The sequence below is a fragment of the Cetorhinus maximus genome, chromosome 9 (genome assembly GCF_964194155.1).
Source record: "Cetorhinus maximus chromosome 9, sCetMax3.hap1.1, whole genome shotgun sequence".
Lineage (NCBI taxonomy): Eukaryota > Metazoa > Chordata > Chondrichthyes > Lamniformes > Cetorhinidae > Cetorhinus > Cetorhinus maximus.
Window position 1 is genome coordinate 71346296 of NC_135887.1, and position 16271 is coordinate 71362566.

General features: G+C 47.1%; 1 protein-coding gene across 1 annotated transcript in view; it reads left to right on the forward strand.

Annotated features, from left to right (window-relative positions):
• The window catches only part of ehf (ets homologous factor), a 91654-nt gene that overhangs the window by 24474 nt on the left and 50909 nt on the right, over positions 1 to 16271 (forward strand). The window contains exons 2-3 of the mRNA XM_078547851.1: positions 9843 to 9948; positions 14367 to 14660. Coding sequence (XP_078403977.1) covers positions 9846 to 9948; positions 14367 to 14660 — 397 coding nt within the window. The 5' untranslated portion in view covers positions 9843 to 9845. The remainder of the gene's footprint in view (positions 1 to 9842; positions 9949 to 14366; positions 14661 to 16271) is intronic.

The following is a 16271-nucleotide window of genomic DNA, read 5'->3' on the forward strand; positions in this document are numbered from 1 at the left end:
TTAATGCAGTCTTTCTTATCCTGTTGCCACAGTATTCCTTATCCTGTTGCTGCAGTATTCCCTGTCCTTTTGCTGCAGTATTCGTTGTCCTGTTGCTGCAGCATTCCCTGCCATCTTGCCGCAATATTCCCTATTCTGCTCACCACATTGCCAGAAGGATATGGAGGCGTTGGAGAGGGTGCAGAGGAGGTTTACCAGGATGCTGCCTGGTCTGGAGGTTATTAGCTATGAGGAGAGGTTGGAGAAACTCGGATTGTTCTCACTAGAGCGACGGAGATTGAGGGGCGACTTGATAGAAGTTTACAAATTTATAAGTGGCATGGACAGAGTAGATAGTCAGAAGCTTTTTCCCAGGGTGGAAGAGTCAATTACTAGGAGGCATAGATTTAAGGTGAGTGGAGAAAACTATAAAGGAGATGTGTGGGGCAAGTTTTTTACGCAGAGGGTAGTGAGTGTCTGGAATTCGCTGCCAGAGGAGGTGGTGGAAGCAGGTACGATAGTGGTGTTTAAGAGGCAGCTTGACAAATACATGAATAGGATGGGAATAGAGGGATACGGACTCCGGAAGTGCAAAATGTTTTAGTTATGATCGGCGCAGGCTTGGAGGGCCGAAGGACCTGTTCCTGTGCTGTACTTTTCTTTGTTCTTTGTTCTATCCTGTTGCCGCGGTATTCCCTGTCCTGTTGCGGCAGTATTCCCATTCTGCTGCTGCAGTATTCCCTCTCCTGTTGCTGCAGTATTCCCTGTGCTGTTGCTGCAGTACTCCTTATCCTCTTGCTGCAGTTTTCCCTGTCCTGTTAATGCAGTCTTCCTTATCCTGTTGCTGCAGTATTCCCTGTCCTTTTGCTGCAGTATTCATTGTCCTGTTGCCGCAGCATTCCCTGTCCTGTTGCCGAAGTATTCCCTATCCTGTTACTGCAGCATTACCCATCCTGTTGCCACTGTATTCCCTGTCCTGTTGCTTCATTATTCCCTGTCCTTTCCTGCAGTATTCCCTATCCTGTTGCCTCAGTATTCCCTATCCGTTTGCCACGGTATTCCCTATCCTGTTGCTGCATTATTCCCTTTCCTGTTGCCGCAGAATTCCCTATATTGTTGCCGCGGTATTCCCTGTACATTTGCCACATTATTCCTGGTCCTGTTGCTGCAGTATTCCCTATCCTGTTGCCGCAGTATTCCTGGTTCTTTTGCCGCTGTGTTCCCTACCCTGTTGCTGCAGTATTCCCTATCCTGTTGCTGCAGTATTCCCTGTCCAGTTGCTGCAGTATTCCCTATCCTGTTGCCGCATTATTCCCTATCCTGTTGCTGCAGTATTATTAATGCTGTTGCTGCAGTATTGCCTGTCCCGTTGCCGCAGTATTCCTTATCCTGTTGCTTCAGTATTCCCTGTCCTGCTGCCTCGGTATTCCCTGTCCTGTTGCTGCAGTATTCCCTGTCATCTTGTCGCAGTATTCCCTGCCCTGTTCCTGCAGTATTCCCTGTCCTTTTGCCGCAGTATTCCCTATCTTGTTGCTGCAATATCCCCTATCCTGTTCCTGCAGTTTTCCTTTCCTGTTGCCGCAGTATTCCTGGTCCTTTTGACATTGTATTCCCTATCCTGTTGCCACAGCATTCACTATTGTGTCACCGCAGTGTTCTTTGTCCTGTTGCTGCAGTATTCCCTAAATTGTTGTCGCAGTATTCCCTGTCCTTTTGCCGCACTATTCCCTGTCCTGTTACTGCAGTATTCCCTATCCTGTAGCCACAGTATTCCCTTGCCTGTTGCCGCAGTATTCCCTATCCTGTTGCTGCAGTATTCCCTGTCCTGTTGCTGCAGTATTCCCTATCCTGTAGCCACAGTATTCCCTTGCCTGTTGCCGCAGTATTCCCTATCCTGTTGCTGCAGTGTTCCCTATCCTGTTGCCGCAGTATTCCCTGTCCTGTTGTTGCAGTATTCCTTGTCCTGTTGCCGCAATATTCCTTTTCCTGTTGCTTCAGTATTCTCTGTCCTCTTGGTGCAGTATTCACTGCCCTGTTCCTGCAATATTCCCTGTCCTTTTGCTGCAGTATTCCCAATCCTGTTGCTGCAGTATTCGCTGTCCTGTTGCCACAGAATTTCCTATCCTGTTGCTGCAGTGTTCCCTATCCTGTTGCCACAGTATTCCCTTTCCTGTTGCTGCAGAATTCCCTGTACTGTTGCAGCAGTATTCCCTGCACTTTTGCCGCGTTATTCTCTATCCTGTTCCAGCAGTATTCCCTATGCTGTTGCCGTAGTCTTCCCATCCTGTTGCTGCACTAACCCCTATCCTGATGCCGCAGCATTCCTGGTCCTTTTGCCGCTGTATTCCCTGTCCTGTTGCCGCAGTATTCCCTATCCTCTTGCTGCATTATTCCCTGTCCTGTTGTCACAGTATTCCCTATGCTGTTGCCACAGTATTCCCTGTCCTGTTGCCGCAGTATTCCCTCTCCTGTTACTGCAGTATTCCATGTCCTGTAGGCGCAGTATTCCCTTTCCTGCTAAAGCAGCATTCGCTATCCTGTTGCCGCAGTATTCCCTGTCCTGTTGCCGCATTATTCCCTGTCCTGTTGCCGCAGTATTCCCTGTCCTGTTGCCGCATTATTCCCTGTCCTGTTGCCGCATTATTCCCTGTCCTGTTGCAGCAGTGTTCCCCATCCTGTTGCTTCAGTATTCCCTGATCTGTTGCCGCAGTATTCCTTATCTTGTTGCTGCAGTACTCCCTGTCCTTTTGCTGTAGTATTCCTTAACCTGTTGCTGCAGTATTCCCTGTACTGTTGCTGCAGTATTCCCTATCCTGTTGCTGCAGTATTCCCTATCCTGTTGCTGCAGTATTCCCTGTACTGTTGCTGCAGTATTCCCTATCCTGTTGCTGCAGTATTCCCTATCTTGTTGCTGCAGATTAACTTATCCTGTTGCCGCAGTATTCCCTGCCCTGTTGCTGCAGTATTCCCTGTCCTGTTTCAGCAGTATTTCTTATCCTGTTGCTTCACTATTCCCTGTACTGCTGCCGGAGTATTCCCTGCCCAATTCCTGCAGTATTCCCTGATCTGTTGCCGCAGTATTCCTTATCCTGTTGCTGCAGTATTCCCTGTCCTTTTGCTGCAGTATTCCTTAACCTGTTGCTGCAGTATTCCCTGTACTGTTGCTGCAGTATTCCCTGCCCTGTTGCTGCAGTATTCCCTATCCTGTTGCTGCAGTATACCCTATACTGTTGCCGCAGTATTCCATGACCTGTTGCCGCAGTATTCCCTGTCCTGTTGCTGCAGTATTCCCTATCCTGTTGCTTCAGTATTCCCTGTCCTGCTGCCTCGGTATTCCCTGTCCTGTTGCTGCAGTATTGCCTGTCATCTTGCCGCAGTATTCCCTGCCCTGTTCCTTCAGTATTCCCTGCCCTGTTCCTGCAGTATTCCCTATCCTGTTGCTGCAGTATTCCCTATCCTGTTGCCGCAGTATTCCTGGTCCTTTTGCCGCCGTATTCCCTCTCCTGTTGCCGCAGTATTCACTATTGTGTTGCCACAGTGTCCTTTGTCCTGTTGCTGCAGTATTCCCTAAATTATTGTCGCAGTATTCCCTATCTTGTTGCCGCATTATTCCCTGTCCTGTTGCCGCATTATTCCCTGTCCTGTTGCAGCAGTGTTCCCCATCCTGTTGCTTCAGTATTCCCTGATCTGTTGCCGCAGTATTCCTTATCCTGTTACTGCAGTATTCCCTGTCCTGTTGCTGCAGTATTCCTTAACCTGTTGCTGCAGTAATACCTGTCCTTTTGCTGCAGTATTCGTTATCCTGTTGTCGCAGTATTCCCTATCCTGTTGCTGCAGTATTCACTATTGTGTTGCCACAGTGTCCTTTGTCATGTTGCCGCAGCATTCCCAATCCTGTTGCTGCAGTATTCCCTATCCTGTTGCTTCGGTATTCCCTATCCTGTTGCTGCAGTATTGCCCATCCTGTTGCTTCAGTATTCCCTGATCTGTTTCCGCAGTATTCCTTATCCTGTTACTGCAGTATTCCCTGCCCAATTCCTGCAGTATTCCCTGACCTGTTGCCGCAGTATTCCCTATCCTGTTGCTGCAGTATTGCCCATCCTGTTGCTTCAGTATTCCCTGATCTGTTTCCGCAGTATTCCTTATCCTGTTACTGCAGTATTCCCTGTCCTGTTGCTGCAGTATTCCCTATCCTGTTGCTGCAGTATTTCCTATCCTGTTGCCACAGTATTCCCTGTACTGTTGCTGCAGTATTTCCCATCCTGTTGCTTCAGAATTCCCTGAACTGTTGCCGCAGTATTCCTTATCCTGTTACTGCAGTATTCCTTAACCTGTTGCTGCAGTAATACCTGTCCTTTTGCTGCAGTATTCGTTATCCTGTTGTCGCTGTATTCCCTATCCTGTTGCTGCAGTATTTCCTATCCTGTTGCCGCAGTAATCCCTGTACTGTTGCTGCAGTATTCCCTATCCTGTTGCCGCATTATTTGCTGTCCTGTTGCTGCAGTATTCCTTATCCTGTTGCTTCAGTATTCCCTGGCCTGCTGCCGCAGTATTCCCTGCCCTGTTCCTGCGGTATTCCCTGCCCTGTTCCTGCAGTGTTTCCTGACCTTATGCTGTAGTATTCCCATTCCTAATGCTGTAATATTCCCTGTCCTGTTGCTGCAGTATTGCCCATCCTGTTGCTTCAGTATTCCCTGATCTGTTGCCGCAGTATTCCTTATCCTGTTGCTGCAGTATTCCCTGTCCTGTTGCAGCAGTATTGCCCATCCTGTTGATTCAGTATTCCTTGATCTGTTGCTGCAGTATTCCTTATCCTGTTGCGGCAGTATTCCATGTCCTTTTGCTGCAGAATCCGTTATCCTGTTGTCGCAGTATTCCCTATCCTGTTGCTGCAGTATTTCCTATTCTGTCGCCGCAGTATTCCCTGTATTGTTGCTTCAGTATTCCCTATCCTGTTGCCGCAGTAGTCCCTGTTCTGTTGCTGCAGTATTCCCTATCATGTTGCCGCATTATTCCCTGTCCTGTTGCTGCAGTATTCTCTGTCCTGTTGCCGCAGTATTCCTTCTCCTGTTGCTGCAGTATTCCCTGTCCTTTTGCTGCAGTATTCATTGTCCTGTTGCCACTGTATTCCCTGTCCTGTTGCTTCATTATTCCCTGTCCTTTCCTGCAGTATTCCCTATCCTGTTGCCTCAGTATTCCCTAACCGTTTGCCGCGGTATTCCCTATCCTGTTGCTGCATTATTCCCTTTCCTGTTGCCGCAGAATTCCCTATATTGTTGCCGCGGTATTCCCTGTACATTTGCCGCATTATTCCCTATCCTGTTGCTGCAGTATTATTAATGCTGTTGCTGCAGTATTGCCTGTCCTGTTGCCGCAGTATTCCTTATCCTGTTGCTTCAGTATTCCCTGTCCTGCTGCCTCGGTATTCCCTGTCCTGTTGCTGCAGTATTCCCTGTCATCTTGTCGCAGTATTCCCTGCCCTGTTCCTGCAGTATTCCCTGTCCTTTTGCCGCAGTATTCCTGGTCCTTTTGACACTGTATTCCCTATCCTGTTGCCACAGCATTCACTATTGTGTTACCGCAGTGTTCTTTGTCCTGTTGCTGCAGTATTCCCTAAATTGTTGCCGCAGTATTCCCTGTCCTTTTGCCGCACTATTACCTGTCCTGTTGCCGCAGTCTTCCCTATCCTGTTGCCGCATTATTCCTTGTCCTGTTGCAGCAGTATTGCCCATCCTGTTGCTGCAGTATTGCCCATCCTGTTGCTTCAGTATTCCCTGACATGTTGCTGCAGTATTCCTTATCCTGTTGCTGCAGTATTCCCTGTCCTGTTGCTGCAGTATTCCTTAACCTGTTGCTGCAGTATTCCATGTCCTTTTGCTGCAGTATTCGTTATCCTGTTACTGCAGTATTCCCTGTCCTGTTGCTGCAGTATTCCTTAACCTGTTGCTGCAGTAATACCTGTCCTGTTGCTGCAGTATTCCCTGTCCTGTTGCTGCAGTATTCCCTGTCCTGTTGCTGCAGTATTCCTTAACCTGTTGCTGCAGTAATACCGTCCCTTTTGCTGCAGTATTCCCTATCCTTTTGCCGCATTATTCCCTGTCCTGTTGCTGCAATATTATTAATCCTGTTGCTGCAGTATTCTCTGTCCTGTTGCCGCAGTATTCCTTCTCCTGTTGCTTCAGTATTCCCTGGCCTGCTGCCGCAGTATTCCCTGCCCTGTTCCTGCAGTATTCCCTGCCCTGTTCCTGCAGTATTCCCTGACTTTTTGCTGCAGTATTCCCAATCCAGTTGCTGCAATATTCCCTGTCCTGTTGCTGCAGTTTTCCCTGTCCTGTTGCCGCAGTATTCCCTAATCTGTTGCTACAGTATTCGCTGTCCTGCTGCTGCAGTCCTTCCTGTCCTGTTGCCACAGAATTCCCTATCCTGTTGCTGCAGTATTCCCTGTCCTGTTGCCGCAGTATTCCCTGTCCTGTTGCTACAGTAGTCACTGTCCTGTTGCTGCAGTCCTTCCTGTCCTGTTGCCGCAGTATTGCCCATCCTGTTGCTTCAGTATTCCCTGTCCTGTTGGTGCAGTATTCCTTATCCTGTTGCTTCAGTATTCCCTGTACTGCTGCTGCAGTATTCCCAACCCAGTTCCTGCAGTATTCCCTGCCCTGTTGCCGCAGTAATCTCTGTGCTGTTCCAACAGAATTCCCTGTCCTGTTGCCGCAGTATTCCCTGTCCTGTTGCTGCAGTATTCCCTATCCTGTAGGCACAGTATTCCCTTTCCTGTTGCTGCAGTATTCCCTGTCCTGTTGCTGCAGTATTCCCTATCCTGTTGCTGCAGTATTTCCTATCCTGTTGCCGCAGTATTCCTGGACCTTTTGCTGCTGTATTCCCTATCCTGTTGCCGCAGTCTTCCCATCCTGTTGTTGCAGTATTCCCTAAATTGTTGCCGCAGTATTCCCTGTCCTTTTGCCGCACTATTACCTGTCCTGTTGCCGCAGTCTTCCCTATCCTGTTGCTGCATTATTCCCTGTCCTGTTGCAGCAGTATTGCCCATCCTGTTGATTCAGTATTCCTTGATCTGTTGCTGCAGTATTCCTTATCCTGTTGCGGCAGTATTCCATGTCCTTTTGCTGCAGAATCCGTTATCCTGTTGTCGCAGTATTCCCTATCCTGTTGCTGCAGTATTTCCTATTCTGTCGCCGCAGTATTCCCTGTATTGTTGCTTCAGTATTCCCTATCCTGTTGCCGCAGTATTCCCTGTTCTGTTGCTGCAGTATTCCCTATCATGTTGCCGCATTATTTCCTGTCCTGTTGCTGCAGTATTCCCTGTCCTGTTGCCGCAGTATTCCTTCTCCTGTTGCTTCAGTATTCCCTGGCCTGCTGCCGCAGTATTCCCTGCCCTGTTCCTGCAGTATTTCCTGCCCTGTTCCTGCAGTATTCCCTGACCTTTTGCTGCAGTATTCCCAATCCTGTTGCTGCAATATTCCCTGTCCTGTTGCTGCAGTATTCCCTGTCCTGTTGCTGCAGTATTCCTTCTCCTGTTGCTTCAGTATTCCCTGGCCTGCTGCCGCAGTATTCCCTGCCCTGTTCCTGCAGTATTCCCTGCCCTGTTCCTGCAGAATTCCCTGACCTTTTGCTGCAGTATTCCCAATCCAGTTGCTGCAATATTCCCTGTCCTGTTGCTGCTGTATACCCTATCCTGTTGCCGCAGTATTCCCTGTACTGTTGCTGCATTATTCCCTATCCTGTTGCTGCAGTATTCCCTATCCTGTTGCCGCAGTATTCTCTGTCCTGTTGCTGCAGTATACCCTATCCTGTTGCCGCAGTATTCCCTGTCCTGTTGCTGCAGTATTCCCTGTCCTGTTGCCGCAGTATTCCTTATCCTGTTGTTTCAGTATTCCCTGTACTGCTGCCGCAGTATTCCCAGCCCAGTTCCTGCAATATTCCCTGTCCAGTTGCTGCAGTATTCCCTGTCCTGTAGCCGCAGTATTCCCTAATCTGTTGCTACAGTATTCGCTGTCCTGTTACTGCAGTCCTCCCTGTCCTGTTCCAACAGAATTCCCTATCCTGTTGCCACAGTATTCCCTGTCCTGTTGCCGCAGTATTCCCTGTCCTGTTGCTGCAGTATTCCCTATCCTGTAGGCACAGTATTCCCTTTCCTGTTGCTGCATTATTCCCTGTCCTTTTGCAGCAGTATTGCCCATCCTGTTGCTTCAGTATTCCCTGATGTTGCCACTGTATTCCTTATCCTGTTACTGTAGTAATCCCTGTCCTTTTGCTGCAGTATTCCTTAACCTGTTGCTGCAGTATTCCATGTCCTTTTGCTGTAGTATTCGTTATCCTGTTACTGCAGTATTCCCTATCCTGTTGCCGCAGTATTCACGGTACTTTTGCCGCTGTATTCCCTATAATGTTGCCACAGCATTCCCATCCTGTTGCTGCAATATTCCCTGTCCTGTTTCCGCAGTATTCCCTATCCTGTTGCCGCAGTATTCTCTGTCTTGTTGCTGCAATATTCCCTATCCTTTTTCTGCAGTATTCCCTATCCTGTTGCCGCAGTATTCCCTGTCTTGTTGCTGCAATATTCCCTATCCTGTTTCTGCAGTATTCCCTATCCTGTTGCTGCAGTATTCCTGGTCCTTTTGCCGCTGTATTCCCTGTCCTGCTGCCGCAGTATTCACTAACGTGTTGCCACAATGTTCTTTGTCCTGTTGCCGCAGTATTCCCTGTCCTTTTGCCACAGTATTCCCTGTCCTTTTGCCGCAGTATTCCCTATCCTGTTGCCGCATTATTCCCTGGCCTGTCGTAGCAGTATTCCCCATCCTGTTGCTTCAGTATTCCCCGTTCTGTTGCCGCAGCATTCCTTATCCTGTTGCTGCAGTATTCCCTGTCCTTTTGCTCCATTATTCGTTATCCTGTTACTGCAGTATTCCCTGCCCTGTTGCTGCAGTATTTCCCATCCTGTTGCTTCAGTATTCCCCGATCTGTTGCCGCAGTATTCCTTATCCTGTTACTGCAGTATTCCTTAACCTGTTGCTGCAGTAATACCTGTCCTTTTGCTGCAGTATTCGTTATCCTGTTGTCGCAGTATTCCCTATCCTGTTGCTGCAGTATTCCCTATCCTGTTGCCACAGTATTCCCTGTCCTGTTGCCGCTGTATTCCCTGTCCTGTTGCCACAGTATTCCCTATCCTGTTGCCTCAGTATTCCCTATCCTGTTGCCACAGTATTCCCTGTCCTATTGCTGCAGTATTCTCTATCTTGTTGCTGCAGTATTCCCTATTCTGTTGCCACAGTATTCCTTACCCTGTTGCCACAGCATTCCCTCTCCTTTTGCTGCAATTTTCCCTATCCTGTTACCTCATTATTCCCTATCCTATTGCTGCAGTATTGCCTATCCTAATGGTGCAGTGTTCCCTCTCCCATTGCTGCAGTATTCGCTATCCTATTGCTGCAGTATTGCCTATCGTAATGGTGCAGTGTTCCCTCTCCCATTGCTGCAGTATTCCCTATCACTTTTTTCACAGTATTCCATACCCCATTTTGCAGTGGTCCCTATCCTGTTGCTGCAGCATTCCAATCCCATTGTTGCAGAGTTCCCTATTACATCACTGCATTATTCCCTATTGCGTTGCTGTCGTGTTCCCCATTCCCTGTTGACATTGTAAGCTAACCTTAAGTAAATGTTGGGAAGAGAGCTTTGGACTCCATGTTCTGACCTCCAGTTGAATTTTCCAATTGCAGCCTCGTTGACTGCAGGAGTTTATTCGCAGTTACAAATCATTTTTCTTTCAATAGCAATAACCGGAACCACCTTTACTGAGAGGACATTAAGAACAGCTCATTGATGAGGCATTGTTTTCCTTTCAATTCCAGATCATGATTTTGCAGGACAGAAACGTAATGAATACTCAGTTCAGAAGTCATTCTGTACCTCAGCAATTACCATCCATATGGAGCAGCCTTGACCATGGAAGCAATGGTAGGATTCTGAAATGATATTCGCAAAAATGCACCTTAAAAACACTTGGGGTAGATTCTGATTTGGGGTGTTGGTGTAAAATGGGTGATAGTGAATCAGTAGCTTACTTCACACTCCCTCCCCCCACCCCCCACCCCTCCCCCCGCCACTTGTCATTTCGATTTGTGTTCATTTGCATTGAAATCACTGGAAGCAAAAATGGGGAAAAATATCAAACAAGTTTCCGATTCGCTATCACCCATTTTACTCTAGCACACAAATCCATGATCTACCCAGAGGAGCTTTAAAAACAGAACTTGCCCTTTAGCTTTCCAAACCCCAGCTTTTATTTACACCAACCTATCTTCTCTCCATGCCCTTCAATCTATCTCTGTATCAAAACACATCTAGTTGTCTATTCAACCCATTTATGTTTGTTCCACGTTTCCTTATCGTCTGTTAAACAATTAGTACATCAGTAAAAGTCAAGTCAAAGATAAGGGCTACTGCAGTACCAGCTGCTAGGCTTTGATCAATGATCACACAAGGATGTGAACCACAAGTATCCCGCAGTCAAATACACAACAGTTTAAGAGATGTGTGTTTTTGCCAGCTTTTAAAAAGCTAGTGACAATGTTTCTGTTTTAAAGAAAGAACCAAATATGGGTGGGGCAAATCAGTCTCTGGCACTCTTTGAAAGTTCTTAATTTTTGCCAGTTAACAGACTTACAAGTTCCAGAAGACATTCAGTACTCAAAAGGGTTAATCTGCATAATTTCAAATGTGGAGGGAAATTCTCCAGATGTCGATTTTATACCCCCTCACTTGCCTGGGAGCAGTGCATATGAGGAGTTAAAATCATCCAACTCCACTTAGCTTGACAAAGCCCAAGGTGGAAACGTTCCCAGCCAACAACTTCTTTATCTTTATGGAGACTTATCATTGATTCAGTGTGGAAAAAGGTTAGTGTTCCTTTACACTACCTCGAAAAGATAAGAAGTTGCATTTATGCAGCGTCATTCACAGCCTCAGGAGGTCTCAAAGTGCTTCGCAGCCAATGAAGTACTTTTGGAAGTGTAGTCACTGTTATAAGGTAGGAAATGTGGAAGTCAATCTGCACACAGCAAGGTCTCACACATAGCAATGAGAGACATGACTCTCATGTTCGTTGAGTGATAAATACTGACCAGGGCACCAAGGAATTCTGAGGCAAGTAATTCACTTCCTGACTTCTTAAAGCCTCTCCACCATCCACAAGCCACAAGTCAGGAGTGGGATGGAACACTTCCCACTTGCCTGAATGAGTGCAGCTCCAACAACGCTCAAGAAGCTTGACACCATCCAGGACAAAGCAGCCCACTTGATTGGCACCACATCCACAAACATTTACTCCTTCCACCACTGACGCACAATAGCAGCAGCGTACACCATCTACAAGATGCACTGCAGGAATTCACCAAGGCTCCTTCGATATCACCTTCCAAACCCATGTCCATTACCATCTAGAAGGACAAAGGCAGCAGACACATGGGAACACCACCACCTGCAAGTTCCCCTCCAAGTCACTCACCAACCTGACTTGGAAATATATCGCCGTTCCTTCATTATCGCTGGGTCAAAATCCAGGAACTCCCTTCCTAACAGCACTGCGGGTGTACCTACATCACATGGACTGCTGCAGTTCAAGAAGGCAGCTCACCACCACTTTCTCAAGGACAATTAGGAATGGGCAATAAATGTTGGCCAAAGAGGCCCACATCCCATGAAATATCAGAAAAAGTGGCCTCTCCTGCTCTTCTTCAAATACAGCCCTGGGCTCTTTTACATCTCCCTCAGAGTACACGTAGAGTCTCAGGTTAATATCTCATCCAAAAAAACGGCACCTCTGACAGTGCAGCACACCTTCAGTACTGCAATGGAGTGTTAGCCTAGATGTTGTACTGAAGTGTGACTTAAAGCTATGATTCAGGGATCACAGTGCTCCCGATGAGCCAAGGCTGACACAAGTGCAATGAACTATCTACTGATGGATAGTGCTGGAATGTTCTTGCACTGCCATTCCAACATTCATTGTGCCCCTTTCAACATTACTCTGCTCCTTATCAATTGATTAAAAAATGCTTAACCATTGATATTTTAAAAGCAATTTTTATTTAAATGGTAAAGGCTGCTGACCTCGCTAGGGTGTTGCTTTGCTGCAGATCCTGGGCAGGATTTTACGTTGGTCAGGCGGGCGCGCACCCAACCCGATCAGGCATAAAATCATGTGCGATGACGTTGGGTAAGCATCCCGACGTCATCGTGCACTGGCGATCCTTCAGTCAGCGGGTACTCGTGAGTGTCAGCAGTGTACCTGCCGACAATTAAGAGACCTATTAAGGCCCTTAAGCAATGAATTAATTTGCATTTTTCGTTGCCCATCCAACTTTATGCTTGGCGGGCAGGCGAATCGGCCAGGCAGCCTTTGAATTTTTTACGAAACCTCATCCGCGGGAGGGATGCGATTTCCAACGGTAAGTTAAAAAAAAATACAAAAAAATTTTCCACTTCATTTCAAACACGTCCCTCTTCATGTGACTTGTTTATATCATTTATTAAATCTTTACTTTCCTTTGCCCAAAGCTTCAGCTGCCTGAGGCAGCTCTGTGCCCTCAGGGAGCTGTCAGCGCGCGCTCCCTCGTACGTGTAGATCTCGGTGCTGTCCCTCCTCCCGCCCCCATCCCGGCAGTGCTGAGCCTTTCAGTGCTGGCTGGCTGCTAATTGGCCAGCTAGCGTGAAATCGCGGGCAGCGGTCCATTTCGCGGCCGCTCCCGGGTCTGCCTGCCCAACAAAGGGAAACTCCTGCCCCCTGAGACTGAGCTGGGGAGATCTGCAGTGAGAGCAGCCCATTACAGAAACCCTCCCCGTCTCAGTTCCTTTGCAACCAGTAACCTGATCCAAGCCATTGCGTCGAAAACAGCATCAGAACACACTGTTCAAAATGAAAATCTTTTCCAAAACTCAACAAAACACAGCAGTAGCAAACAAAAAGGAAATGCTGATAAAAAGAATCAGTAATCTACCTTCAAGCTCTGTATTCTTTGCTACTGACCTCTCCACACTTATCAGTGTTACTGTGCTGAAGCTTTTGTCAGGGGCTGCCCAGTAGCAGATATTTGTTTTGACAGGAATACCCCATCATGGTGTTACGAATGGAAAGAAAGTGGCAGCATTCATTTGTGGTCTCATGAGCCAGAAAAATTTACCTTCCCGCCTCAGTCAGAAAGAAAGATTTGTATTTATATTGCACTTTACAGCCAATGAAGTACTTTTTGAAATGTAATACACTTTAAATATAAGAAACCTGGCAGCCAACCTGCACCAGTGCCCACAAACAGCAACATGACCATAAGTAATCTTCTTCTCGTGATTTTAAGTGAGGGATATACGTTGGCCAGGACCACTGATTTCATGGCCCATTCAAAATAATGCCATGGGGTCTTTTCCATGCAGCTGAGGGTAGACAGGGCCTCAGTTTATGCAAAAGACAGCACCTCACTCCCTCAGAACTGTACTGGAGGTCAGCTTACATTTTATGCTCAAGTCTCTGAATTGAGACTTGAACCCACAACCTTCATACTCAGAGCGAGTGCTCCACGCTAACCCATGGCTTACACTGCACCAGGCTCGCACTGGGCTGGCTTTGTCCAGCTGAGTCATGATCCTGACATCAGGAATCCAGAAGTGGCCGTGGCAGGATGCTGGTTACAATCCTCCTGGAGGCGGCCCGTTCAGAAGTCGCCGCCTGGAAGCCCGGCTACGTAAGGGCGGCTTGTGGGCCTGAGAAACAGGATGTCCAGTGGGAGGGCTGACAGTGATGTCAGGCCGGCAGCTCCATGGGGAGAGGTGGACACTGCTGAGGCGGATGGGAGACCACAGAGCTTCTCAAAATGGATGTGCTTTCTGCAGCATTGGGGAAAATTTAAAAAAGACGTATTGCCATAGCTGTCAGACTGGTGGGGAGCCCCACAAATGTGTCCACCACATCCCAGCCAGTTCACGCTTGGGTGAGTGAGAGACAGTGTCGATGGATCCCCTCGGCATGCCGCTGGGAGGCATCTGTAAGTTAAAGGCTGGGTTGCAGCCTCAACAGGAGGCCAGGCCGCTGTCAAGAAGATCCCCTTGGTGTCAATAACTTTCCCCCAGTTGGCCTAACACTGGGCCTAAGCAGCTACCTGTCACTGATGGATGGGTAGCCCCTGCCCCCACCTCCAGCAAAGTCCCTCAAAGACTTGAATGTATCAGACGGTCAACCCAACATGTCATTTTCCAACTTTGCTCTGGTTCTGTCTCCTAACGCACCTCTGCAGGACCAGGAGAATTCAGCCTCACTGACTCTGCTGCTATTACACATTTGAACTTTTTGATATAAATATTCACATTGCTTTTGTATCCTCCAGCTTCAGTTGAGTATGCTAGAAGCTCGTGGCATCACACTCATCCACAGCTATGGACCAAGTACCAAGTGTGGGAGTGGCTCCAACACATATTGGACATCAATCAGTTGGACGCTAACTGTATTCGCTTTCAAGACTTTGACGTTACTGGAGAACAGCTGTGTTCTCTGACTGTTGATCATTTCAACCAAGCAACTGGACCTTTGGGTCCACTTCTCTTTAACAACCTTAGGAGCTTAAAGTGGAGCAGCAAGTACTTACCCCCAAATGGACAGCCATTGATGACAGAGCAGAGAGGCAAGTATCTTTGTACCACAGTGCTATCTTTTTTGCCTATTAAGTATCAATTAAGCAAGTCGTTCAGCCACTACGCTCAACTAAGACAGTTTTATTAAACTACTTAAACTTAAATGTTCATAAGATCATAAGAAATAGGTGCAGGAAAAAGCAATTCAGCCCATCGAGCCTGTTCTCTGCCATTCAATAAGATCATAGCTGATCTGAACATGCCCTTAATGCCACTTTCCTGTCTGCCCTCATGACCCATGTCTCCCTTGTCATTCAAAAACCTGTCTAACTCAGCCTTGAATGTATTCAATGACCCAGTTTCTCCTGCTCTCTGGGGAAGAGAATTCCACAGACTAATGACCCCCTGAGAGAAGAAATATTTCTTCATCTCCACCTTAAATGGGAGACCCCCTTATTTTTAAATTGTGCCCCTAGTTCTAGATCCTCTAGAAAGCAACCTCTCAGCATCTACCCCATCAAGCCCCCTCAGAATCTTAAATTGTAAATGTTATTGCCACTCGTCAGCAGTAAGGTAAGTCATCACCACCAACATTATTACCAACTACAAGTAGTAATATAAGGCAGACATAGGTTTAAACAGTGTAACATCAATAGCTATGCCAGGACACAAAGTTGATCAGATATTTTTTCAGTATCACATCACAAAGTGTCTTGAGAATTCTGCATTACTAAATCGGATTTTTCAGTCTTGCACAATTGCCCACCCCCACTTTTTTGGCTCTCTGCAATATTATTCTTTAGTATGGAGATGTTTGTCTTATCTGGAATCCTGTGCACTTGGTCTGGAGGCATGAAGATCTCACACAGCAGGTCAATTTAAGTTGAGCAATCACGTGGTCTAATTGTTAGAAAATATATTCATTGAGTTAAGCTACAAAGAACAGACTTTGAACTTCATGAACAAAAACAAAAATACCTGGAAAAACTCAGCAGGTCTGACAGCATCTGCGGAGAGGGACACAGTTGACATTTCGAGTCCTTATGACCCTTTATCAGAACTAAGACATATAGAAATGAGATGAAATATAAGCTAGTAGAAGGGGGTGGGACAGGAAAGCTTGATAGGGGGCCAGTGATAGATGGAGGCCAAGAAGAGACTGCCAAAGATGTCATAGACAAAAGGACAAAGGGGTGTTGACGGTGGTGATATTATCTAAGGAATGTACTAATGGGGACATTAAGGGTAGCAAGCAGGACGAGCAAGTGGTAGATGGCCCTAGTGTGGTTGGGGTGGGCGGGAAGGGACCGAAATGGGCTAAAAGGTGGAGATGAAACAATAGATCAAAATCAATTTAAAAATAGGAGGGAAAAGAAAAAAATATAGTTGTAAAAAAAATTATAAAATATTGGAAAAAGGGGGATTGGAAAGGGGGTGGGGATGGAGGACTTGCTTGTCCTGCTTGCTTCCCTTAATGTCTCCATTAGCACATCCTTTAGATAATATCACCACCGTCAACACCCCTTTGTCCTTTTCTCTATGACATCTTTGGCAGTCTCGTCTTGGCCTCCACCTATCACTGGCCCCCTGTCGAGCTCTCCTGTCCCACCTCCTTCTACCAGCTTATATTTCATCTCATTTCTATATGTCTTAGCTCTGAT